The 14,391-nt window shown below is 37.3% G+C and overlaps 1 protein-coding gene across 4 annotated transcripts in view; it reads left to right on the top strand.

The window, feature by feature from the left end:
* Window positions 1–14,391, top strand: part of UBN2 (ubinuclein 2) — a 74,893-nt gene that overhangs the window by 18,955 nt on the left and 41,547 nt on the right. For all 4 annotated transcript variants that reach the window (XM_045855782.1, XM_045855780.1, XM_045855781.1 and 1 more), the window contains 3 exons: window positions 3,864–4,001; window positions 4,669–4,772; window positions 6,408–6,897. In XM_045855782.1, coding sequence (XP_045711738.1) covers window positions 3,864–4,001; window positions 4,669–4,772; window positions 6,408–6,897 — 732 coding nt within the window. The remainder of the gene's footprint in view (window positions 1–3,863; window positions 4,002–4,668; window positions 4,773–6,407; window positions 6,898–14,391) is intronic.

Below are 14,391 nucleotides of genomic sequence, written 5' to 3'. Positions count from 1 at the left end.
ATTGGAGGGTGTGCCGTATTTCGGTAGGTAAGGTCCTTACATTCTTCTCAGTGCGCTAACATAGTCTAAATTCTAAATGCTGAGATCACATCCTTCTCTTGCGCGTGCAGTGATTATGTAGGATGCAGGGACAGTGACACCAAGGTGATTATTATGCTCCCCACACATTAATACATCTCTTTCCTGTTACTACGGTGCTTGGTTGCATAGAAGATGGCAAAGCATATGGTGGTAGGAGAGTGATAGGGAGGACTTTGAGCGTGAGGCATACTGGATACCCTGCCACGCTTCTGAGTTACTTTGGTGTCCCAACGTGAACTGGTCACCAGACCAGGCAGCCTGGTCTGTAGAAGTAAAATACTGATGGTGCCTTTACAGTAGAGGCTGCTGGCTACAGTAGAGGCTTACAGTGAGCGAGTGTAGGAGCTGTAGGCCGGGGGCGGGTACTTTGAGCATCACCCACTGTTCTCTGCTGTGATTGGCTTGCCCAGCACAATTGCTCTGAGACTCAAGAAGATAATGACATGCTGAAAAGCATAAAGCATGTATAAAGCATTAGTATTAAAGTTAACATTATATGTAAAGTAGGTTTTGAATTCTAAATAACTCCAGAGGGAACTTAGCCACATAGAAAGGGCCATTTCATGTACTGAGACCTACATAAACAGCATTTTTTAAAATTAATAAACATAATTTAAGAGCAATTTTAGGTTCACAGCAAAATTGAGCAAAAGGTTTCTTTTCTGTCCTGCATGCACAGCCTGCCCCATTACCATCACTCCCCCACCAGAGTGGTACATTAGTCCCAGTCAAGGAGCCCGCAGTGACGCATCACCAGCCAAGACCCATCGTTTACTGTAGAGGTCACACTCGGGGTCGCACATTCCATGGGTTTTCATGAACGTATAGTGACATGTACCCACCATCGTAGTACCAACAGAATAGTGTCGCTGCCCTCAAAAAGTGTCTGCCCTGTTTGTCCCTCCCTGTGTCCTGGCAACCACTAACCCTTTTACTGTCTCCATAGTTTTGTTTTTCATAAATAGCATTTTCAATGTCGTCTTTTGTAGTATTCAAAATTTTCAAAAAAGTGTTTCTCAAAGTGACTTTTGAAGGCCATAATTGGATTACATACCAATGTAGAGAGAGTGGCCGGCATTTTTAAAGAAAGTGAAGTAGAATAGAACAGGGGCCGTCACAGAAAACCACCGGTAGGCTCTGTGGTTTCGGTTGTGTGCGCATGTGTGTGCGTGCGCACTGGGTTTTGATGTGTAATGTGTTTTCCACCTGGGCTATGGTGAAGGAAATTCGAAAGCCACCGCTTTAATAAGTAAGGATAAATTTTGTATGTGTAAGCTGTATAGCAGTTACACAGTTACCTTATAGGACAAGGTATATCGCTGTTTAATGACAGGAAATTGGTCTTAAAATTCAGGTTGTTTATTGACTTGCAAAATAATGGTGTATTATTGTCTTTAACAGATTATTTGTGTCTTCTTATGAGATAATTCAGACATAAAACATTCGTGATCCAACCAAATGATTCTCTGTTCTTTTCTTGATTATATCGCCAATAAGCTTTTATTATTCTTATATTATTTGGTAGAGAGTAAGAATAATCTGGTTATAATTAATTTTCAGAATCTTGTACTATTTACTGCTATAAATACCTGAAAATAAATGATTTTCAAGATTACTTTTAGTCTCACACTTAGATGCTGCCAAATTTTTAAAAGACTGACATAAAATATTCTTTATTATTAATAAATAAATAATATAACAAGGATGAGTAACACTCTTATTTAGATTGTCTCTTAAATTTCACTAGAACTTTCCCCTGGTTTACAGTCCCAGAGCAGTGATGCAAAGTGATGTGCTCTGGGTCACAATAGCTAGCTATTGGCAAAGGATCTAAATCCAAGCCTTCTAATTCTCAAGTTCAGCGCCCTATTGCCTCTTAACACATTCTACCTGAAAGGATAGTTCAATTTGCATAGTTTGTTCTTCTGAGAGCCCTCTGGTAGGGAAAGCTCAGCAGAATTTGGCAAAAAACACGTGTTGAGCACGTCCACATTTCCCGACAACCTGGTGATGAGGGTGCTCCCCATGTGAGAAGCTGCTTGGTATTGTAGGTGGCGGGGGAGTCAGCCAGGGAGGCTGCTGTGAGCCAGTACAATTACTCTGGCAAGATTCTGAGCCTCTCTGAACCTGGTTTCCACTTATAAATGGGAAAACATTGGCCTTCCTTGCCTCACAAGAGTGCCAGGAAGACCAAGTGAAATAATGTTGATGAGGAAACATTGAACATTTTAAAGCAGTATACAAGTATATGTAAGCAAAAAGTGCACGTGTGTTTATCTTATCACAATTACACATTTTCAAAATAATATAAAATAAGGGTCTTTTCACTTTTAATCCTTTACTTCTCCTATCACTCCTTTACTTGTAGGTAGAACTGGATCCTTCGGAAGATTTTCCCTCTAGATTTTCATAGCAGCCCATGAAGTGGAGCAGCAAGAATCTCATGCCTTTTTTTCTTTTCCTTTTCTCATTTCATTTCTTACTGATTCTGTATGATTAAACAGACATCTTTTTTTATTATTTCCATTTCCATATCATTTAAAAGTTAAAATCACAACTTTTGTGCAATACTTAGCCTAAGTATTCTTATGTAACGCTATTAAGTTACATATATTTCTTACCCATGGCAAAGAATTTTCTTTAAAAATCTGACTTTCTGCCCTGGCTGGGCAGCTCAGTTGGTTGGAGCATCATCCTATATGCTGCAAAGTTGTGGGTTGGATTCACACGTGGGGCAACATGGCAGGTGGCCAGTCGGTGTTCCTCACATCCTACTTCTCCCCCGGCCCCCCCCGCCCCGCCCCGTGCCTTTTGCTCTCTCTCAAATCAATTAGCATGTCCTTGGGTGATGATTAAAAAAGAAAAACGTCTGACTTTCTTGAAGACTAGTTATATATAATATGAAGAACCCTTAAGTAGAGTTCTTCATAACAAGAAGAAACAGGTAGCAGATACATTGTTTCTATTAGACAAGTAGTTCCCTTTTGCTCTCCCACTATAAAAATCTTCATTTGGTTAAGATTGACCTTCATTTAATGGTTGCATTTTGTCCATCTTCATCAGGTGAGATAATGATGAACTTTAAAATCCAGGCCTAGAAGACATCAGCTTTAAGGATCTCCCCCTCAGACACTCACTCAGTCCGATTTGGGCAGTCTGAGCCTCTCCCTCCGAGCCCAGTGCCTGTCGTGTTACGCCCCGCTCTGCTTGTCGGAGCGGGCGGTTCCTTTTCTGCTTCCCTTTAAAACATGGACATGCTGTTTTTCTTCTAAATGCTTAAAAATTTTTCTCCACTAAAGGTTAGGGCTAAAACAAAAGAAATAACTTTGTTACTTTTTTTCTTAAACACATTATGTCATAGAGGGATTTCTTTTTACCTTTGTTAATTTTTTATAATCTTATGAATAAAATTACTGATAGTAAATGAAATATGTTATCTGTCTGGACTTTTAGTCATCTGTTTTAACTTGTTTCAATTTCTCATCAGAATTATTGCCATTAAGAATAGTAGCAGTGATCCTTAATTTTTCTCAGCAGAGAAAAATTTGAATGAGAATTTATTCCATTATCCTAAAAGTGCATTTCTAATAAATACTGAATGATTAGAACTCATTTTTATTCCAGAATTAACTTTTTCCCAACTTATTTTCACAAACATCATCATTGCTGTCAGTTTTGCAGTTAGGATTTGAGGAGGATGCTGACATGGTGATTGAGTTTCTTTGACATACTGATAGAATTAAAGATAATAAAATGTGTCTGAAACTTTTTCTTTAATCTAGTATGATGAATTAGTTCCTGCTTCTCTAACAACAAAGTATGGAGGCTTTTACATCAACACGGGCACTCTCCAGTTTCGCCAGGCTTCAGACACTGAAGAAGATGATGCTGCAGACAGCCAAAAGCACAAACCACCCAAAGTAAGTTCATTCAGAATTGCAGCAGTAATGAGAGCACTCAATCAGTAGGAGACACTTTTTGAATTTTGCTTGTGCTTTACACTGTGAATATAAGGAAAAGTGAGTGCTAGCCATTGTTTATTTGATTTATAGTTAATTACATGCTTTAAAATGAAATTATGTAGTTAAGGGGACGTGCTGTTTACATCAAAGTAGAATTATAGTTTTAAAATTTCTTGCTTCATATGTGGTCTAACAATCTTCTGTTTCTGGCATACAGTTAAATTTCTAGGACATGTTAAGATTTGGTATAGAAGTGACTTTCAGTAGCCATTACTTCTCCTAAAATGTAATTTGTAACACAAATTCTATAGAATATATATGTTTTATTTGGGTAATGGAGAGAGTGTCCCTAGAGAAGTGTTCTTTGAAGTGTGGTTCAAAGACATACTTGTACCAGAATCACCAAAATGTTTGTTAAAAATACAGATTATAAGGCTGTACCCCATATAACTGAATCTAGACCAGGAGTGGGAGTGTTCATGGACCTCCAAGAATTTGCATTTTTAAGAAGCAATTCTACTGCGGACTGCAGTTTGAGAAAAACACTGCCCCAGATGCTGGACTTGCTAGCATCAGAGAACATTGAGACTTAGATAAGTGGTACATTCTTTTTATCATTTTTCAGATTCCCAAAATAAAAGAAGATGATATGGAGATTAAGAAGCGGAAGCGGAAAGAGGAAGGGGAAAAGGAGAAGAAGCCAAGGAAAAAAGTACCTAAACAGCTGGGGTATGTGAACTAAACATAAGAGAACCAGTGTCATAGTGTGACTACCTCTCTTTTTAGAAAGATATATTTAGTATTAAATAATGTAGCTTAGCTGGGTCTAATTTAATAGAGTATTTATAAATATCAATGACCTATTAACATATATTTTGATAATATTGTGTTAATTAGTAATTAGAAGGTTTTGTCATCTTAGAGACTCTCACTGTATATTGGATCAAGTTTAGAAATTGGTTCATTAGGTATTTTGCTTATTACGACTTTTTACCAATAAGAACCAGTTTGAAAAGATGGCATAAGCACTGAACAAAGTCTTTAAATGTTTTTGTACTAAAACTAAATGTGGATGCCTGGGGATTGAGGATTGGCACTAGTCTGTGTCAGATAAGTTATGGTTGTTTTAATATTTAAAAAGTCATTTATTTTATTTAGCTCTCCTTATCACTTGTGACTTTAGCTACTGATATTGCCTCTAAAAACCAAATAGAACTTCTCAAAAACCTTACGTCATCAGGATAAAATGTTTGTATCATAGTCATACCAATTGCCCCTATGTCTATGTGGCTTTTTAAAAGAACTAAAGTACAGAAACTGGTGAGATGCTGGGTATTCCTCCTCTCCTTAGTAGGGGAGGTGCATCTGCATTTTGGGCTGTCAGTGTCCAGAAATTTCTGGGGAGGTATTTATCTCCTCTTGAGTACTAGATTATAGTGACACCTGGGTCATTAAGAAATTGTTAAGACAAAATATGTATATAACTAATGGTTGTTTTCAATATTCATTATTTATAAGTAAGCTTCTTTGGAAATAAAAACTATATACACTGCCTTTTATTGAATTTATCATTTTCTCAAATTTGTAACCTGTTCATTCAGCAAATGTTTTCCTAAATACCTGTTGTGCTCCAGCACGGTTCTGGTTGTGGATGTGAGGTGTATCAGTAAATGAAACGTGGACCTGCCTCCAAGGTACTGTAGTGCATGGAGGAGCACGGCAGCCATAGAATTCAGAAAAGGTTTCTTAGCTAGCTGATGGCCTCACACAGCTGTTCCTGGGAAGCGAAAAATGATCAGCAGGTGGTAGCAGATTCAGTAGGGTCTAGATGGACAACGTGGTGATGGGTGAAGCCTCACGGATTGGTAAAGAGGATTTTGTATTTTTGTATTTTTTGGCAGTTTATAGCACGAGCCACCTAGGTTATAAGTTTGAAGGTGTACCGTGTGGGCTTCTCTGGTTGTAAGGCAGCTCTGTTCTCAGTAAAAGTACATTTTTTTACTTGGTTAATTCTTCAGGCTAGTACTTTACAGATGTGCTAAAGAATGTGAACATTCCGAGAGTAGTAAGTGAAACTTAGTACACTTTAGTACACCTGAGTGACATTCAGTTTGTTTCCCTGTTGACTTGATTCATTTCCCTCACTCAGGTGTCCTTTGACCTATCTTTCATAAGCAACAATCCAAGACATGATGAAGATGCTTATGTAAAAGTATAATTTAATAAGAAACTTCCTCTCCTGCCTGTCAAGTGATAATCTCTGCCTTTTTATTTACACCAGGCTTTAATGTTTAAATCATTAACTGATTTAACATAGCCTAATTAACATTAACATAGCCTAACTGATTCCTTTTTTCTTTACAGAGTTGTGGCTCTAAATTCACACAAATCTGAAAAAAAGAAGAAACGGTATAAAGATTCTCTTTCTCTAGCTGCCATGATACGAAAATTTCAAAAAGAGAAGGAAGCATTAGAGAAAGAATCTAACCCCAAAGTCCCAGGGAACTTACTGACCACCTCTCTGAATAAGCCCCCCTCCGCTGCCGTAGCACTGGGAAACGATGTCTCGGACTTAAATATGAACAATGCTGATCCGGACCTCCCCATTTTTGTTAGCACAAATGAACACGAACTGTTTCAGGAAGCGGAAAGTGCCCTAAAGATTCTAGATGATATCGACTTTGACAGATTACTGGATGCTACTTCTGATGGTAGCCCCCTTTCTGAGTCGGGGGGAGAGAATGGAAACACCACCCAGCCAACCTATGCCTCTCAGGTTATGCCCAAGGTGGTGCCTACGCTCCCAGAGGGTTTGCCTGTCCTTCTCGAGAAACGCATTGAAGACCTCCGTGTAGTAAGTGGAGTTACTCTTGCTTTCTTTTCTTGTCTTTTTCTTTTTTTCTTTTTTTCGGCTGCACAAATATAACAATAAGTGTATTTTTAAGACAAAAATAATAACCAACAATCCTAATACCCATGTAAACAACAAACTTTTAATTTCCTTTTAATCTTTGGGCATGTGCATAGGACTTTGGTTTTATTTATATTATTATATTCATATTTAAAGTATACAATATTATTGAATATATTAGTTTCAGGTCTACAACGTAATGAATGATTCAACATTTATATGCCTTACAACATGATTACCACACTAAGTGTAGTAATCATTCATCACTGTGCAAGTAACAGTATAAATTGATTCTGTTCCCCTTCACCTGTTTCCCCACCTCCCTCCCTGCTGGCAACCCTTAGTTTGATCTCTGTTTCTGACTCTGTTTTTGTTTTGTTTGTTTGAGTTTTTTTGTTTGTTTGTTTAAGATTCTCCATATAAGTGAAATCATATAGTATTTGACTCTCTCTGACTTTCTTCACTTAGCATAATTCCCTCTGAGTCCATCCATTTTGTTGCAAATGGCAAGATTTTATTCTTTTTTTATTGCTGAGTAATATTCCTGTATATATACACACCTCATCCCTTTTATCTTTTCCATGGACACCAGAGTTGTTTTTGTATTTTAGTGATTGTAAATAATGCTGCAAAGAACATAAGGATACATTTATGTTTTTAAATTAGTGTTTTCAATTTCTTCAGATAAATAACCCAGAAGTGGAATTGCTGGGTGATACAGTAGTTCTATTTTTAGTTTTTTGAGGAATCTTCATACTCTTTTACATAGGGATTGCACTGGGTTGTACTCCCACCAGCGGTGTACAAGGGCTCCCTTATCTCAACGTCCAGCATATGTTATTTGTTAACATTTTGACAACAGCCATTCAAACTCGTGTGCAGTGGTATCTCATTGTGGTTTTGATTTGTACTTGATGATTAGTGATGCTGCACATCTTTATATATGTCTGTTGGCTTTCTGTATACCTTCCCTGGAGGGCTTTCTGTATACCTTCCCTGGAGGCAGAAGGCCTATTCATGTCCTCTGCCCAGTCTCTGATCAGATTGTTTCTTTTTTTGGTATTGAGTTGTATGAATGCTTTATACATATTGCATCTTGGGTATATCATTTGCGAGTATATTCTGCCATCTAGTAGGTTGTCTTTTTGTTTTGTTGATGGCATCCTTCATTGTGCAGCCTAGTTTGATGCAGGCCTGTTTGTCTATTTTTCCTTTTGTTTCCCTTGGTCTAGAGGACATAACCAAAAAGATGTTAGCTCTGGCTCATTGGCTCGGTTGGAGAGGCGTCCTGGACACCAAAAGGTTGTGGGTTTGACTCCCAGTTAGGGCACGTACCTAGGTTGCAGGCTTGGTCCCCGGTTGGAGTGCGTATGTGAGGGAAGCGATCAGGGTTTCTCACAGATGTTTTTCTCTCTCCCGTCCTCCTTCCTCTTCTCTAAAATCTGTAAATTTATCTGGGGTGAGTTTACTATCTTTTTTCTTAGGAATTTTATGGTTTCAGTTCTTACATCTAAATCTTTAATCCATCTTGAGTTTATTTTTGTATATGATGTGAGGGAGTGGTCCAGTTTCTTTTCCCCTTTTTGCACATATCTGGGAGTTTTCCCAGCACCACTTGTTGAAGGACTGTTGTTTCTCCATTGCATATTCTTGACTCTTTTGTCATAGATGAATTGGCCATGTAAGTGAGGGTTTATCTTTGGGTTCTGTCGCCTGTTCCATTGATCTTTGTATCTGTTTTTTGTGGTAATACCACACTGTTTCGTTATGATATAGCTTTGTAATATTGTTTGAAATCCAGGAATGTGTTACCTCCAGCATTGTGCTTTTTAAGATTGCTTTGGTTATTCATGGTCTTCTGTGGTTCCATATAAATTTTAGGATTATTTTTCCTAGTTCTGAGAAAAATATCATTGATATTTTGATAGGGATTACATGGAATCTGTAGATTGCTTTGACTAGTGTGGACCTTTTTTTTTTTAAGACTTTATTTATTTTTAGAAAGAGGAGAGGAGGGAGAAAGAGAGGAGGAGAAACATTAGTGTGTGGTTGCCTCTCATGTGCCACCCCCGCTCCACACACACACTGGGGAACTGGCTCAAAACCCAGGCATGTATGTACCCTGACTGGGAATCGAACCAGAAAACCCGTTGGTTCTCAGGCCAGCACTCCATCTACCAAGCCACTCCAGTCAGGGCTAGTATGGACATTTTAATGGTATTAGTCCTTCCAGTTCAGGAGCATGATATATCCTTTCATTTATCTGGGTCCTCTTTAATTTCTTTCTCCAGTGTGGTATAATTTTCAGAGTATGGATCTTTTACATCCTTCATTAAATTTACTCCTGAGTATTTTATTGTTTTTGATGCAGTTGTGAATGGGATTGTTTTCTTAATTTCTCCTTCTGGTCATTCATTATTAGTGTATGGGAATGCAACAGATTTTTGTGTATTAGTTTTGTATCCTGCTACTTTACTGAATTTATTTATTCTAATAAGTTTTTGGTGGAATCTTTAGGGTTTTCTATATATAGTATTATGTCATCTGCATATAGTGACAGTTTTAGTGCTGTCTTTATAGTTTGGATACTTTATATTTCTTTCTCTTGTCTGATTGCTGTGGCTAGGACTTCTAGTACTGTATTGAATAATAGTGATGAGAGTGGGCATCCTTGTCTTGCTCCTGATTTCAGAGAAAAAGCTTTCAGCTTTTCACCATTAAGTTGTTAGCTATGGGTTTGTCATATATGACTTATACTATGATGTGGTAAGTTCTCTCTATACTTACTTTTTTGAGAATTTTTATTGTAAATGGATGTTGAATTTTGTCAGATGCTTTTTCTGCATCTTTTGAGCTGATCATGTGATTTTTAGCCTTGGTTTTGTTGATGTGGTGCATCATGATGACATATTTGTGGCTGTTGAACCAGCCTGGCATCTCTGGTACATTCAAACCCCGGTTCTCAAATGCATCCTTCCTCGAACAGTTCTGTTCTCAACCAGGTTGTTCACAGGAAAAATGTCTTGGTTGTTGAACAAAACCTCGGCTCTTGAACATTTCCCATCTCGAACAATTTGAAATCAAACAGCCTTCTGGAACAAATTAAGTTGGAGAACACAGATTCCACTGCATATATCTCACTTATTGTAGTATATAATATTTTTGACGTATTGTTGAATTTGGTATGCTGGTATTTCATTGACAGTTTTTACATCTATGCTTATCAAAGATATTGGCCTGCAATTTTTGTTCTTGTAGTATCTGTCTGATTTTGGTATTAAGAGAATGCTTGCTGGCTGTGTACAAATAGTTTGAAAGTGTCCCTTCCTCTTCAGTTTTTTAGATGAGTTTGAGGAGGATAGGTATTAATTGTTCTTTAAATGTTTGCTAAAATTCGTCTGTGAAGCTGTCTGGTCTTGGACTTTTGTTGGTTGGGAGGTGTTTGATTACTGATTCAATTTTATTACTAGTAATCAGTCTGTCTAGATTTTCTGTTTCCTCTTGGTTCAGTCTTGAAAGTTTGTATGTTTCTAAGATAATCTATTTCTTCCAGATTGTCCAATTTGTTGGCATGTCATTGTTCATAGTATTTTCTAATGATCCTTTGTATTTTTGTGGTGTCAGTTTTAAGTGCTCATCTTTCATTTCTGATTTTACTTATTTGGGCTCCCTTTTTTCCTTGATGAACCAGTCTGGCTCTAGGTTTGTTGATATTGTTGACTTTTCTTAGTTTCATTGATCTTACCTATTTTTTAAGTCTCTAAATCATTTCTTTCTGCTATAATGTTTATCATTTCTTTTTTTCTACTTAGTTTGAGTTTTGGGTTTTTTTCCCTAGTTACTTTAGGTGTAAAGTTAAGTTATTTATTTGGGATCTTTCTTGTTTCTTGAGGTAGGCCTGTATAGCTGTTCCATCTTAGAACTGCTTTTGCTACATCCCATAAATTTGGGGGAGTTGTGTTTTCATTTTCATTTATCTCAAACTATTTTTGAATTTTCTCTTTAATCTGTTGGTGGTTTAGTCTCCATGTGTTTATGTTTTTTCCAATTTTTAAAATTAAACAGATTTTTAAAATCCTTACCTGAGGACATGCTTCTTGATTTATTTAGAGAGAATGGAGGTGGGGTAGAGAAAGAGAGGGAGAGAAACATCAATGTGGGAGAGAGAAGGAAAGAGAAAAGAGAAAGAGAAAAGCATTGATTGGTTGCCTCTCATATGTGCCCTGATCGAATGCACCCCACTGACTGAACCCGCAACCTAGGCGTATGCCCTGACTGGGAATCAGTCCACTACCTTCAGTTTGCGGGACGACGCCCAACCAGTGGAGGCACACCGGCCCCGGCTTCAGTTTTCTTCTTGTAGTTGTCTTCTAGTTGCATGTCCTTGTGGTCAGAAAAAATGTTTGATATGATTTAAGTCTTCTTGAATTTATTGAGATTTGTTTCGTAGCCTAGCATGTGATCAGTTTTGGAGAATATTCCATGTGCACTTGGAAAAAATGTGTACTCTGCAGTTTTTAGATGAAATGTTCTAGGAATGTCTGTTAAGTTAAACTGGTGTAATGTAACATTTAGTATCATTGTTTTCTATTACTTTTCTGTCTCTATGGTCTGCCTAATGATGTTAGAGGAGTATAACGTCCACTAATCCTGCACTGCTGTTTATTTCTTCCTTTGTGCTCGTTAACATTTGCTTTGTATATTTAGGTGTTATATCTTCTTGGATTGATCCATTTATCGTGTCTCTTTTTACAGTCTTCATTGTAATATCTGTTTTGTCATGTGTAAATACTGCCCCACAGCTTCGTTTTTGTGTCTTTTGCATGCAGTGTCTTTTTCTGTTGCTTCCCTTGCCGTCTTTGTAGGTCTTTCGATCTGAAGAGAGTGGCTTGTGAGCAGAATATAGATGGATCTTGGTTTTTATTCATTCAGCTACCCTGGGTCTTTGGTTTGGTTTGCAGGCTGGCACTCACGCCACTGAACCACACCGGCCTGGGCTTACTTACCCTGTGTCTTTTGATTGGAGCATTTAGTCTACTTACATTTAAAGTAATTATTGATAGGCATGTACTTATTGCCATTATGAATTGTTTTTTGTGGTTGTTTTTGTAGTTCTTTTTCGTTTCTTGATTTCTTTCCTTTTGTTTTACTGGTTTTCTTTAGTGTTTTCTTTGGGTTCTTTTCTCGTTATTTTTGTGGGGGGTTTGGTTTTGGTTTTGGTTTTGGTTTGTAGTTACCACAAAGGTCATACATACCCATCTATATCTGTAGCGGTCTAGTCTAATCTGGTTGGCACTCAGGTTCAACACATTATAAAAGCACTACATTTTCACACCCCTTTCCTTCCATACCTTGTTTTTGATGTCATATATTTTTTGTTTTGTTCATCTCTTACTATTAAAGTTATAGTTAATTTTGCTACTTTTGTTTTTTAGCCTCCAAATTAGCTTTTTAAGTGGCTGTGTTAATTCTGTATTTGCCTTTACCTGTGACATTTTTTTTCCTTCTATTTTCTTATTTCTGATCTTGACCTTTTTTTTTATATGTGAAGAAGACCCTTTCACATTTCTTTCTCTTTTTTTGACTTTTTATAGGCGCTTTATTCAGGTGGCCGGCGATCTGAGAAGATGGTGGGTTCATACCCTAACAGACCATCCCTTTCACATTTCTTATAAATCCAGTTTAGTGGCGACGAACTCTGTTAGTCTTTGCTTCTCTCAGAAACACTTTATCCTTCCTTCAATTCTGAATGATAACCATGCAGGGTATATATAATATTCTGTTTCCTTTCTTATCTTTTTCTTTTTAAAGACTTAATTTGTTTTTAGAGTGAGGGTAAGGGAGGGAGAAAGAGTGGGAGAGAAACATCTATCTGTTGCCTCTTGCAAGCCCCCAACTAGGGGGCCTGGCCTGCAACCCAACCAGGAACCCAAGCAGTGACATTTCAGTTTGCGGATGATGCCCAGCCCACCAATCAGGGCTGTAGGCTCCTTTCTTTTTGCACTTAAATATTTCTGGCCATTGCCTTCTGGCCTGTAAATTTCCTGCTGAGAAATCAGCTGATAGCATAGCATAGCCTTTGCTTTTAAGCAGAAATATATATGATTATACTTACAACATGGATGCAATTGATTATTTTATTATGTCACTTCACCTTATATTTTTCTGCATAGGTTTTATAAATATAGTATTCACTGGCCTGTATAGTCACGGAAAGAAAATAGTTTGCCCTGGCTGGTGAGGCTCAGTTGGTTGGAGCATTGTCCTGTAGACTGAAAGGTCATGGGTTCAAGGGGCAGCCAATTGATGTTTCTCTCTCATGTTGATGTTTCTCTCCCTCTCTCTCTCCCTTCCCTTCTCTCCAAAATCAATAAGCATGTCCTTGGGTGGGGATTAAAAAAAAAAAAGAGTGGGAAGGTGGGAGCACTTAGTAACATTGCAGAAGTATACCTGTTTGTTTTTACCAGCTAATCCTTTCCAGCCAATCAGCAGCTTTAGTAAGCATGCATTATATCCCTACTAGGATGGACTTAAGAGTGGAGGTTTTGCCATGTCACAGTTGGTCCTTCTCCAGATTGAATTAGATTCATAATTTTCTTTTGTTTAGTGCAAATTCAATTTATTGTCATATTTTTTCATTTAATCTCAGGGAGAGATTCTTTTGACTTAAAATAGTGCCAATTAGCATGTTTATCTGAATTCGTGCCATATTTTAGTCCTCTTTTTTTTTCCTAATTATAAAAATATGACTCACAATACAACATGTATTTCTTTTTTTTTTTTTTTTTAGTTTATTTATTTTTAGAGGGGAAGGGTCAGAGAAGAAAAGGGAAAGAGACGTAAATTTGTGGTTGCCTCCCACATGCCCTCTTACTGGGGACCTGGTCTGCAACCCAGGCATGTGCTCTGACTGGGAATCAAACTGGAGACACTTCGCTTCACAGTCTGGTGCTCAGGTCACTGAGTGACACCAGCCAGGGCACAAAATGTATTTCATACTTAGGAAAAGATTCTCCCATAAGAGAATGGAGAAGACCACTATTAAACTACTATTTATTTTTCTGGATTTTAATCCATGTATGCATTTGTAAATGTTGTATTATTATTTAAAATATTGTTAATGGAATTGTAATGTATGCACTGTTCTCCAGTTTCTTCTAGGATTGTAGTAATCCATTTAAATCACATTTTAAAATTTATTAACCATCTTTGTCATATTTATTTCTCTTAACTATTTCTAAGTTTTAAATATCTGATTAGGGGAGTGCAAAACTTATCTAATTTTTCGAACAATTGGCCTGTGGATTTTATTTCTCAATTCCATTAATTTTTCTATTTTTTTTCTTCTTAAATGTATTTTACTGAGGTCACAACTTACTAATTAGTTCCCCTGTACCTTTCTTTATTTTATTTTAAGGTGCTTCATTAGGACTTAAG

This window comes from Phyllostomus hastatus, unplaced genomic scaffold (genome assembly GCF_019186645.2).
Source record: "Phyllostomus hastatus isolate PE091 unplaced genomic scaffold, TTU_PhHast_1.1 phas_scaffold_114, whole genome shotgun sequence".
In the NCBI taxonomy this organism is placed as follows: domain Eukaryota; kingdom Metazoa; phylum Chordata; class Mammalia; order Chiroptera; family Phyllostomidae; genus Phyllostomus; species Phyllostomus hastatus.
The sequence above is the reverse complement of the archived record's forward strand: the minus strand, read 5'-3'. Positions and strand labels throughout refer to the sequence as shown.